Below are 13381 nucleotides of genomic sequence, written 5' to 3' on the forward strand. Positions count from 1 at the left end.
ATAGAAAGAAAAGTATTGCACTCGGACACTTTTTAGACCTCTGTGGACTTAAATAGTGATAAATAACTGCGACAAGGCTACATCTGACTCATTTTTCAACTATTTGTTAGTCAATCATGTTCTTCCCAAGTAAATCATGCTGGTAAATATGGTCTGGAAGAAATGCACCTGTTTTTACAAGCAAGCATTCACACAATCAGCTTTTTCAGGTGTTTAGGAATGAGAGAAGGAAAGAGCAACCTCTATCCCTGAATATGCTTCTCACACTCACTGATGGACAGCAGGTAGTGAATGTTCTTGTCATTGATAAAATCACAGAGGGCTTTGTGAGCACCCTGCCTGCATATATTACTCTCTAGGAGTAAAACAGAATTTAGGCAGGAACAAGCAAGCGGCTACACACCAGCAGCTGAGAAACTATCTACTTTAGGGTGTAGCATACAAGGAAATTTAGCCCTGAACAGCTGGAGAGAGAAAAAAAAAACACCATAGCTGGGAAAAAAGAAAGTCATTAAACTACAATGTCGGGCATCCCCTATTCATCTTCTAGGCTCTCATTTAAACCAATGCCTGGTTAACAGGATAAACTGGACCCTAGCAACCAAATAGCAAAATTATAAAACTGTTTTTACCAAAAGAGCTGTTGAACCAAAAGCTAATGTTTATGTTAATGTTTACATGATTTTCTAGCAGACTTAGGGCTATTCCACACGGGGAGATAGCGACGCGTTTGCGGTCGCGGCGACAAAGCGCCGCGACAGTCGCCGCGACCGGCGCAGGCGACAGTTTTGTATGGGCGCCTATGTAAAAACGCCTGTGCTAACCACACGAGGCGATGCGCTTTTCAACAGTCGCCTGAAAATGCCTCGCCAGGCCGGTCGCGGCGACTGTCGCGGCGCTTTGTCGCGGCGACTGTCGCGGCGCTTTGTCGCCGCGACCGCAAACGCGTCGCTATCTCCCCGTGTGGACTAGCCCTTAGGGCTAGTTCACACGAGGAGATTTGAGATTTTGTCGCCTGGCGACTAAGTGCCTCATCTTTTGAGTGACTATCTCCCCGAACTGCCTCAGCGTTTTTCCCCATAGGCTACAATGAAAAGTCGCCTGCGCTAATGCACACGCGGCGAGGCGTTTTCTACAGTCGCCCGAAGTTGCCTCACTTAAATCTATTTAAGCTACCTCAAGTAGATTTTTTTTTAAAAAATCCTATTTTATTTGTCCCAGGTTTAACACTCTATATCAGAATAATACACCTCATTTACAGATAGGTTTACATTCAAAGTCTTATTTCTCAGCATATTAATGTATATCGATATGACTTGTAATCCTCGAATGAAACAGAACTCTCAAGGGACCAAACCAATAGAGAAAACAAAGCCCATTCAGACTCAGAGAGAAGCCTTGTTTTATTCAGTAGGAAATGCTCAAAAACAACAAAAGCTTTGTTTAAATCCATAACAGGTCATTATAATTGTACAAACACACACATCTCTGACTCACCAGGCAAGAGCATTGTAGCTGTATGTATAGGGTTGTGGGTTCAAGCCTGAGCTGGTAGAATTTTAAACTCTTATTTAAAGCACTTATTTATTTATTCTCACTGCCTAATTTATAGTATGTATGTACACACACACACACACCTTTATAAATAAAACTGATTATTTTACTGCCATTAGTCCTCTCCTTTAAGCTGGCCATAGACGCAACAATCCGACATACGATTTTTGGACCGTGTGTGGAGAGTCCCGATATTTTTAGTCCAGCGGAGATCGGTCGTTTGGTCGATCGGACAGGTTAGAAAATTTCTGTCGGCTGCCCATAATATCTCCGCGTGTATTGCCGATCGTATGATTTTCAGTGGGAGAATGTCACTAGCTTTGTCTATCGTACGATTGCTGTCAGGGGCAGAACATCGGCTGATCTGTTCTTTAACTATTTTATTTGATCTGAATGGTAAGACTTTGATCTGAATGGTTAGTGGCTGGTCGGGAGATGGGAAAGTCCGATCATACATTGATTCATAAGATCAGATCTTTGCGTCTATGGCCAGCTTTAGACTAGGGCTACTCACAGGACAATTTCAGCCCCCTATCCTCCTTCTCTTTCACTTGGAACCAGGCCCGGACTGGCAATCTGTGGGTTCTGGCAAATGCCATAGGGGCTGCTATAAGGTCCCACAGAAAGTCAGTATTTAGTGGGCTGGTGGGGCTGTTTGGGCCTGTATGTGGGCTGATTGGGCCTCTGTGTACCTGAAATGCCAGGGCCTATTTTAATTCTCAGTCTGGACCTGCATGGAACCCTTGTGCCAGATCTGGGGCTCACACACTGGGGGATTTCAACTCGAAATGCAAAGTCTCGCATTTCTTCGCCCAAATGTGCGCAGAAATGCGGAGCTGACACAATGGTTCCAGATGAGAACAGAAGAGGGATGCGGAAAAAGCAAATGCTCTCTGTAGGGCTACAAATGTATTGTTATTGCCACTTTTATTACTTGTCTTTCTATTCAGGGCCTCTCCTTTTCATATTCCAGACACTTATTCAAATTAATGCATGGTTGCTTGGGAAATTTTGAGCGTAGCAACCAGAAACTGCAAACTGGAGACATACAGAATAAAAAGTATAATAAAAAATGAAAACCAATAGCAAATTGTCTCAGAATATCACTCTCTACATCATACCAAAAGTTAATTTAAAGCTGAACAAACTCTTTAAAACCTCGGAGATGGTCTTTCTGGATAACTAGTTTCCGGACAAAGAATCCAATACCTGTACTGGCTTTTTTTTTTTTACACTAGATGGGTCATAAAAATACTTACTGCAAACACATGCATCCTATATATGGGTTGCACAAATACCCTGTAACCACACAATTGGCAGGGTACACAAAGAAACCACTCATACAATCACAATAGGGATAATCCAGAGGTTTCCAGAGATGTATCCCTCTGAGGGAAGGGGACAAAAAAAAAAAAGCAACTCTCCTCTATTGAACGTGAATAAGCAATGCTGCAATCACAACTTTGTCTTATATAGTAACAGTCCATAATTCCCTTAAAAATTATATGTTTTCTGTTTCAAGGACAAAGACACATATTGAAAAGTAATACCTGCCCAGACTATATATAGTCAGACATTTGTGATTATACAAAAATGTGACTGTAGCAACAGGAGAGAAAAGGAGGACAAGTGTAAGTATCTATAATAAACAAGAGCCATGAATATCCTGTAAATTATATCCTTATAAACGGTGCTTAGTGATGTCATAAATTATAATCTGAGCTTTTTAGAAAATATAATCTGAGTTTAGTGATGTCAATTCTGTCACATGACTCACTGAAACTTGTGTATTATAATAAATAAAGTACTCCCTAATGCAAAATATGAGGGTATCACCTATGTGTCATGTGTCTATAAGTCACCTATGAGTTCTATGACCTGTTCAGCCCACAGCCTCGTGTTTTTATATGGTCATGGAACTTCTTGGTAACTTGTAACATCCTTGTATTTTACAAGAGGGGGTACTTTATTTACTATATTATCTAAAAACTTTGGCATTTGGGTTTTCCCAGATAAGAGGTCTTTCTGCAACATAGACTATAAAAACCTTATTTGCCACCAATATGAATGTGTGCAGTTTAATTACATTACAGATACTGTTTTGCTTTCTGAAAAATAGATTCCATACCTGTACTTTACATCAGTTACCATGATAAACCAGTGAAGACATTGCCCAAAAGCAAGAAGAAAGTTTCAGACATAAGAGGGAAATTAGTTGTGTAACATCGTGGGAACTCTAAGCAATACTATAAATAAGTTATCTCGTCTTCATCATGTGGTTCCCCAGCAATGGCTGACCTTAGGATGCTGGACGTTGTATTTAACCAACAGCTAAGGAAAGCTACAGGCTTCTTTGCTTGATGATCAGAGGCTTTAGTCATTATTTTTGTATCGCTGTGCTGTCTTCCCCTGTACGCTAGGATATTTCACGTACAAAAGATGGATTCGCAGAGTTTGGCATTTAAGAAATTAAAGCTACATATTAAAACATATTTCCCTGGTTACTATGGCAGCACTCACACTTTTGGGTATTCCCCGCCCCCGCTTTCAATAGGACAGAACTATCAATTAACTAATTAATTAACCATGCTTATATATACCCCTCCTTACCCTCAGACTGGTGTCTTTTTTCTGTCCTCGCTTTCTTGGAGCCCTTTTTAGGGATAAGGATTTTTCTTTTGTGGCTCACGTGGACCCAGTTTTGGGACCTTTACCTTGGAAGTTTTGCCTCTCTTCCTGGTTGGGCTGTGCAGAGTGTTTCCTCCCAGAGGAGATCAGCCAGCCAAATCCCCGTTATTAGGCAGCCCGGGGATTTAGGGTGTATTATTGCCTGTGTCCCAGACCAGGTTATGGGCGGCACTATTAGGATTCCTTTCTGTGAGCGTAAGTTGCGGCTTGCGTTCCAAAAGACGGAAGTGACGTTTCAGAAGGGAACTAGGTGCGCACAGTTGCGAAGGCGCACTTCCGCATGTGACGTCATTGTGTTGCGACGCGGATGCGGTTGGCGCTGGTTTGGCGCAGAAAATTCGTTTCTTTGAATCAGATCGTTTTCTTTGAAAGTGGATAAAGAATAATCGTATTGTTTCTTCTATTCAGGTAGTTTAAAAGGAGTTTATTGTGCATGAGAATTGTTTTTTTTTTTTCTTTTTTTTTTTTCTATGCTTAGTTAATCTAGATTTTTGTTTTAGAAATGACTTCTTTACCGCAAGTGCCTAGTAGCCCAGAAAATGCTGCCAGTGATATTAGGAGGTGAGCCACTATTTGGTAAGTGTTTGGGTAAAAGAGTGCTTATGGGTTATTAACATAATTATTATGTTATTTTTCAGTGTGCCTATCCCCAGAAAAGCGATCTCTAAAGAGAAGCATAGAGTCTGTGTGGCTTGCAACAATCCAGCACTTAAACACTCAAAATTGTGTGATCGCTGTACCAGAAGATTGGCAGGAGACGCTGCGGCGGATACGGCAGATGTGATGAAATGGATTAGAGAGGCTGTGACAGAGGGAGTCAAACTGGCCACTAGAAGAGTCAGAGAAGAAGATACTTTTGGGCATTCTTCACAGTTGCCAACTACAAGCTTTTCTTCAGGCTTCCAATCACCAATAGATTCAGATGATGAAGAGCTTATGGAAGGTGGGAGTAGTTCAGCTTTTGAGTTTACGCTGGTAGAACCTTTAATAAGAGCAGTGAGGGAACAATTGGAACTTCCCGAAACGACAGAAAAACAGCCAGTTTCTTCAAATCCCTTTAAATTTTTGAAGAAAGACAAAGCAACTTTTCCTCTTCATGAAGTAATTAAGGAAGTTATAGTGAAAGAATGGAGTAAGACAGATGCAAGAATTCCGATTCCACAAAAAGTACAGAAATTATATCCTTTTGCAGCAGAAGAAGAACTAATTTGGAACAAGCCACCTAAGGTTGATGCAGCTGTGTCGCGACTATCGAGAAAGACTTTATTACCTGTAGAAGACGTAGTTTCATTTATGAATCCCATGGATAAAAAGATGGAAGCCTCATTAAAGAAGACTCATTTGGCCTTGGGAGCTACTTGTAGACCAGCTCTTGCTTTGACTTCGGTGTCAAGAGCTATGAAATTATGGTTACATAATATCGAGACGGCTTTAAAGGAAGGTGTTGATAGAAGAAGTATTATTGATGCACTAGATGAATTGAAGCTATCTACAGATTTTGTCACGGAGGCTTCGGTGGATCTAGTTAGATCCTCTTCTAGAGCTATGGCTTTATCAGTGGCCGCAAGAAGGGCTTTATGGCTGAGATCCTGGAATGCAGACAAAGCGTCAAAGGTGAATTTGTGTAATTTGCCTTTTGAAGGGCAGATGCTTTTTGGGTCAAAGCTGGATGAAATTATAAAGTCTGTAACAGGGGGAAAGAGTGTGTTCTTGCCACAGGAAAATAGATCTTTTCGACATTCAGATTTTAGATCAAGTAGATCTTCCTTTCGAGATAAAGCTTCCAGTAGAGAACACATTCAATCAAGATCGACAAGAGGAAATGAACAAAGTAGCCATTGGAGAGGAGGGCAATACTCTCTATTTAAGGCGCAGAGAGGTAGAGGAGTCGTTTCCAAACCAGCTAGGAAATTTTGAAGGTTTGACAGCCCAAAACTCAAAAATACCCAGAAGATTAAATCAATTTGCAGAAGTTTGGGCGAAGTCGATAAAAGATCAGTGGGTGTTGCAGGTCATAAGTCAAGGATATTATCTAGAATTCGAAAAGACTCCAATTCACAATCATTTTGTAATGTCAAGGATTCCCAGGCACAGGGAACAAAGGGAGATGATGAACAATTATATACTCCAGCTATTACAGGACGGAGCTATTCGACCAGTCCCACAACAATTTCAGGGAGAAGGAATTTATTCAACTCTATTTATGCTACGCAAAAAGACGGGGGATTTCCGACCAGTACTGGACCTAAGGCCGGTAAATGTATTTTTGAGAATAAGAAGATTCAGAATGGAATCAATTTTTTCAATTGTGAAGGAAATTCAAGTCGGAGATTGGCTACTATCCTTAGACTTAAAGGATGCGTATTTCCATGTCCCCATAGTAACTTCACATCAGAAATTTCTGAGGTTTGCGATACACCAAGAAAATCATTATCAATTCACATGCCTCCCGTTTGGATTAGCGACTTCACCTCGAGTTTTTTCAAAGATTCTTCAGTCCCTCATTGCAGAAATCAGAAAACTGGGAATACAAATATTCCATTATTTAGACGATATCCTAATGAAGTCTCGAGATCCCGAAATGTTACTTCTGCAGAGGGATTATGTCATACAATTTTTACAGACACATGGCTGGATTCTCAATCTAGAAAAAAGCCAGTTGACACCTACTCAGGATTTGGTATATCTGGGAGCCAGGTTTCTGACAAACCAAGCATTAGTAGTTCTTCCAGAGGAAAAGAAAGAGAAGATCAAGTTAGCTATTTGGAATCTAATAAGAAAATCATCCTGTTCAGCCAGAGAGATAACAAGCGTTTTGGGTCTTCTGACCTCAACTTTTCCAATGTTGAAATGGGCGAGATGGCATGTCAGACCCCTACAGAAAATGTTTTTGAACCAGTGGAATACAAGATTACAGGATTGGAATCAGAAGATACTGGTTCAGACTCAAGTAAAAGAAGAAATGAAGTGGTGGTTAAGCGAAAAGAAGTTAGCACAAGGTCAAGTGCTAAAAGAAATCAAATGGAAAATTCTAACTACAGATTCCAGCCCTTGGGGCTGGGGGGCGCATATAGAGGATACATATCTGCAAGATCGATGGTCGAACAGAGAGAAGACACTGCCTGCCAATGTGTTAGAATTGAGAGCAGTGTGGAGAGCGATTCGGAGGTGCAAACACCTATTGAGAGGAACATCGCTGTTAGTGAAAATAGACAACAGGGCAGCTGTTGCTTATATAAAGAGACAAGGAAGAACACACAGCAAGAGTCTCATGGCAGAGCTGCATCCCATAATGTGTTGGGCAGAGGAGAATTTGCAAGATATAACAGCTCTATATCTCCCGGGGAAGGAGAATGTGATTGCGGACTTCCTCAGCCGCTCGAGGATAGACAGACACGAGTGGGAACTACACCAACAAGTTTTCTCTCAAATTGTGAAGAGATGGGGCAAACCGATGGTAGATTTAATGGCAAGTCCAATCAATCGGAAAGTCGAGAAATTCTTTTCCAGGTATCAATGTCCCCAGGCAGTAGCAACAGATGCTTTCCAACAATCATGGAGCAAGGATCTTCTTTACATATTTCCTCCCATACCGTTAATTCCTCAAGTATTGAGGAAAATCAGGGCGGACAGGGCAAATGTTATAGCCATCATCCCAGACTGGCCAAGGAGATTTTGGTACCCGTTACTGAAGTCGATGTCAGTAGAGAAACCTTTTCAACTGCAGCAGAGAGCAGATCTGTTGATGCAGGGGCCATTGAGGCATCCTTGCCCAAGAAAATTGTGCCTCAAAGCTTGGAGGTTGAAAGGAAGAGGTTGAGTAAAGAAGGATTTTCAGATTTGGTGATAAGTACCATGATGTCAGCTAGAAAATTCTCAACAAATAGAACTTACGATAGAGTCTGGCAAGTATTCTCACAATGGCTATTATCAAAGGGTTATGATGCCGAACAGTTGACGACGGCCCAAATCCTGGATTTCTTACAAGCAGGTTTCGATAAGGGACTCGGTTTAAGGACACTAAAACTACAGGTGTCAGCAATCTCAGCCTTAACTGGAGTGCAATGGTCCAAGGAAGATAGTATAACGAAATTTATGGCAGGAGTAATGCATTTAAGACCTCCAGTAAGAGTATTGTCGGCCACATGGGATTTGCCTTTAGTTTTACAGGCTCTTACAACGAAACCGTTTGAACCAATAGAAGAGATTTCAGAAGTAAATCTTACATTGAAAACTCTTTTTCTTACGGCGATAACCTCTTCAAGGAGGGTGAGTGATTTACAAGCACTATCAGCAGAACCGCCCTTCACACTCATTCAACCACATCAAGTGGTTTTAAGGCCGGTTCCAGAATATCTTCCCAAAGTGGTTTCGACTTTTCATTTGAATCATGAGTCAATTTTACCAAGCTTCTTTTCGCAGCCTACTTCAAGTCAAGAGGAAATATGGAGTACTCTAGATTTAGTCAGATGTATTTCGACTTATTTGAAGAGATCGAAGGAATGGAGAAAATCTAACAAATTATTTGTAGTCCCAGAAGGGAACAGAAGAGGACAAGCAGCTTCCGTGTCTACGTTAAGTAGATGGATAGTTAAATGTATTCACATGGCCTACGAGGCAGTAGGTCATAAAGCTCCAAAAGGGGTGAAGGCACTGAGTTCTTCTTGGGCCTTTCAGGCAGAAATCACTTTGGAGCAAATATGCAAGTCTGCATCATGGTCTTCAGCTAATACGTTTTTGAAGCATTATCATGTTGATTTATTTTCTCCAAATGATTCTTTATTTGGTAAAAAAGTATTGGAAGCAGTAAAAACTGCAAAATAAAAACCGATACTCTGCCTTGACTGTTGGTATCATGTAATTTCCCACCCTGTCTGACTGCTAAGGTACTGACCCAAAAGTGTGAGTGCTGCCATAGTAACCAGGGAAAACAAAAAATTCATTTCATACTTACCGTAATTTTTGTTTCCTGGTTACTATGGGCAGCACTCATGCTGAACCCTCCCAAAGAAATTCCTAAAGCTCGGACTTAAAAGACACCAGTCTGAGGGTAAGGAGGGGTATATATAAGCATGGTTAATTAATTAGTTAATTGATAGTTCTGTCCTATTGAAAGCGGGGGCGGGGAATACCCAAAAGTGTGAGTGCTGCCCATAGTAACCAGGAAACAAAAATTACGGTAAGTATGAAATGAATTTTTTGTTATGAATCTTAGGCACCATCTGAAATAAAATACTATGTAATAGACACCTTACTGTACTTCAGTTTCCTCCCACACTTCAATAACTACAGGGACTCCTGATAAAATTGACCATATTGTGTGTGAATGTGAATGTGAATAGGGACTAATGTGATTGATGAATAATCTCTGTAAAGCGCTGCGTCTCTGGGCTGTATAAATAATATAATATACTAATAATGATCCCCCTTATTGTAAAATATCAGGATATTATACATCTTTAAAGAGTTTCATGACCATATAGAGATAAAAGTCTGAAGGCGAAGTGCTTTGATACAGGTCATGGAGCGGACTTCTAATATCTTCATTTTTAGGCATAGAGGAGGGGCAGGCAATATTTGATTGACAGCTGAGATTTTTAAATGAGCTTACAACAGCTATGAATACTTTAATAAAAAATAGATTGGAGTTCATGTTTAATAAATACAGCAACTTTAAATATGAAATATTTCCAATGTTGTAAGGCTATTTTTTTTGAGAATGTCATTTCTATATTGAAGCAACTTTAAAAAAAATGTAGCATGGGTCAATTCTCCTCCCTGTCTATTAATCAACCATCTTCTGCTACATTGTTTTAGGCGTCAAAACCGATAGTGCAGAGCATACAGCCAGACTCTGTTTCCAAAGTCAACTGCAAACAATTTTCTCTCAGCAGCATGAATGTGAAGGAAATTGGATGCAGGTGACTAGAGCAACTATGGTGTATCTTTGGCAATCAGCTGGTATCCAAGACAATTCCAGTCACTAAACAATTACTATTATGGGAGGCGCTAAACTGTTACAGGCTGACTATTATTGGACTGCTGACAATTAGAGATACACTGGATCCACTATTTTAGATTCAACCGAACCCCTGAATCCTTTGCGAAAGATCTGGCTGAATACCGGACCAAATCCTAATTTGCATATGCAAATTAGGGGTGGGAAGTGGAAAACATTTTTTAGTTCCTTGTTTTGTGACAAAAAGTCACGCAATTTCCTTCCCTGTCACTCGTTTGCATATGCAAATTAGGATTCGGATTCGGTTAGGCCTGGGCAGAAGGATTCGGCCGAATCCCGAACCAAATCCTGGATTCTGTGCATCCCTACTGACAATTACTGACAAGGAAACGAAATACTTATTTGTGCTAGTTATCACACATGTACCACCATGTCCAACTTGTTTTCTATTTTGATGTTTACAAAAAGGTTTTTCTAAAGAAGATACATGTAATCTTTCTACAGTTTGAACAGTCTATAGTCAAACTACTAAAAGCAACTGAGGCCTCTCTGTTAAAGGGGTTGTTCACCTTTGAGTTAATCTGTAGTGTGATGTAGAGAATGGAATATTCTGAGACAATTTGCAATTGGTTTTCATTTTATTTAGTTATCCGGCTTTTCATTTAGCAGCTCTCCAATTTGCAATTTTAGCAATCTTGCTGCTAGGGTCCAAATTACCCTAGCAACCATGTTCTGATTTGAATAAGAGACTGGAATGTGAATAGAAGAAGGCCTGAATAGTAAGCTGGTAGCAATAACAATACATCTGTAGCCTTACAAAGTATTTGTTTTTTAGATGGGGTCAGCGACCCCCATTTGAAAGCTGGAAAGTGAAGAGAAGAAGGCAAATAATTAAAAATTCTTAAGAAAATTAAAAAGTTGCTTAGAAATGACCATTCTAAAACATACTAAAAGTTAACATAAAGGTGAACCACCCTTTAAATGTGTTTGCAGTGCAGGCTTGTGCACTGAAGTATAATAGAATCACTAAAAAAAGTAATCTGTCGTTGGAGTACTACTTTAATCTACATCATCTTAATACAGTTGTTCAGCAACAGTTGAAACATTACATTGTCAAATCATTTCCAGAGATGACAACATTCTAGAATCAACAGTGCCGATGGCAGAATGTAGAACAGTAAACTATTCCTCACCTGCGGTTCCGATTTCCATTCATGGAGGTCGATGGAAGCTTCACTGAATCTGTAGCCCCCAACTTGGGAGTGTTGAAGGGAGATGGTAATGGGTGCCACTTGCCCCCTGCAGTTCTCAAAGCCCTGGGGCCTACTGCCCCCAAAGGCAAGACCCTTTTGATCCACCAACAAGCAATGGCACTGAGCTTTTGCAGTGAGATACAGGCAAGCTAGTTGGCAGTGCAAAGTGCAGTAGTCACTCAGAGAGTGGGGCTCTCTCTTCTCTTCTCCTGCTGGCTCTCCAAACAACTTCACAGCTGGGGGGGAATAAGTCACCCGGCTGCCTGCTTTGACAACAGTAGTTTGTGATATGAGCTTGACAGCTGAGCAGCAATTGGCTGGAATGAACAAGTGGGAGGGGAGAGTGGATAGCACCTCAATGGCGGTTGCCTTGGTGATTGGCAGAGTCACCTCCAAGTCCTCATCGCTCACTTCCACCCCACTGGCCTGAGTGGGGAACCGCAAAAGCTGGTTGGCTGACTCATACTCCAGCGATCAGGGTGAGGTCTTCTCGTGTGCCATCCCTGATTGGCTACCTTTTTGCCAGAGTGTGATTCCCAATGAAAGCTAAGAAGCGATTGGCTGACTTCTTCCAACACCTCAGCGAAGTAGGAATACTTGGTCGCTATTGGCTGTCGAGGAGTATGGGGGGGTCCTCCTGTGAAGAGGGCAAGAGCTAGGAGTTTATTGGTGAAGCTTTCTGTCCACGTCAGCCAAAACAAATTATGTTATCTGCCGCTAATGGAGTAGAAGCAGCAGCAGCCACTGACTTTGTCCTCCGCTACTGAGAAGGAGTGAGACTCTGAGCTTGTACCCTCATTTGCTGTTAGTTCCAAGTGGCAATTCGTCCTCTCGCGATGTTAAGCACACGTGTGACTTCTCGTACGTGGTGCACGACGTCATCGTTGCTCGGTTTAAAGGAGGAGGGTTTGCGGTTCTGAATCGTAGTGTGTGTTGGTTTGATTCGCTGGTGTTAGTTTTTTGGGGTGGTGGGGCAGTTTGTTGTGTGCTGTCATGTCCGCGTTAACTGCTGAGAGTTGCATCGGGCTTGCTGACTGTTGCTTAGGGGGGCTTGTTGAAGGCTGTATAAAAGTTGCTGAGAGCTCTTTTGGGGTGTTTGTTGCACTGTTGTTTTTTCTGTAACTCCCTGCATCCAAGCATGACGTGTCTCTGCATATCATTACGTCCATAACAGCAGTGGTGCTTCATGTTATACTTCACTGTACCTTCTCCAGTTCCATAACAATAGCTGTTGTGTGCTTTTGTTTCTGTAACTCTTTGCATACAATCATATAAAGGCCTATTTATTAAAGGTTCCATTTTTGAGGTTTTTGAAACCACGACTGCCATCCAGGGGGACACAGGGGGTATTGTTTACCGGGACTAGAGGAGGGGGGCAGCTGTGCTCCACTTTTAGAAATAGTTGGACCCCCATTGACGACGCCAAAGTCACGCTGAACCACTGAAGTCCCAAATTGCAGAAGCCGTGAAAAGACCCAAAGTTGAAGTCCTGAAGCCGCAAAAAGACCCGAAGCCACCAAAAGAGCCAAAGTTGAAGCACTGCCACCAAAACAGTCAGGGGTGCTTCGACAATGAGGCAAGTTAAGGCTGTCACCTCAGGCAGCAGCGCCCCACTAGGTACCAGGGGCGGCAAAAATGCTGCTCCTGGTACTTTAAGAGTGAATTTCCAGGGGAGGGGAGGGGAGGGGGGGAGCAGCAGCAGGCGGCAGAGGGGCCAGGATCTCCCCTGAAAACAGTCCTCAGCTTGAAAGAAGATGTAGTAAGGCTAGGGTTATGCCCTTGTTAGCTTTATTTTACATTTGTTTGCTTATGCATTTAAAAGTGGTGTCGAACCGTATAGGCACTACACAGCTAAACCGCTTCCATTCTTGGTTTTTGCAGTGTGAACAGCGTAGATATGCTATAGAACCAGTGTTATCATGCATTG

At 41.7% G+C, this 13381-nt stretch overlaps 1 protein-coding gene across 2 annotated transcripts in view; it reads right to left on the minus strand.

Annotated features, from left to right (window-relative positions):
* Nucleotides 1-13076, minus strand: part of LOC108708211 (protein argonaute-3) — a 50607-nt gene extending 37531 nt beyond the window's left edge. Inside the window, exon 1 of one of the 2 annotated variants that reach the window (XM_018246682.2) lies at nt 11395-13076. In XM_018246682.2, coding sequence (XP_018102171.1) covers nt 11395-11413 — 19 coding nt within the window. In that variant the 5' untranslated portion in view covers nt 11414-13076. The remainder of the gene's footprint in view (nt 1-11394) is intronic. The other variant, XM_018246683.2, reaches the window with a different exon arrangement.
* Nucleotides 13077-13381: the final 305 nt, after the last annotated feature.

Source organism: Xenopus laevis, chromosome 2L, assembly GCF_017654675.1.
Source record: "Xenopus laevis strain J_2021 chromosome 2L, Xenopus_laevis_v10.1, whole genome shotgun sequence".
Classification (NCBI taxonomy): Eukaryota; Metazoa; Chordata; class Amphibia; order Anura; family Pipidae; genus Xenopus; species Xenopus laevis.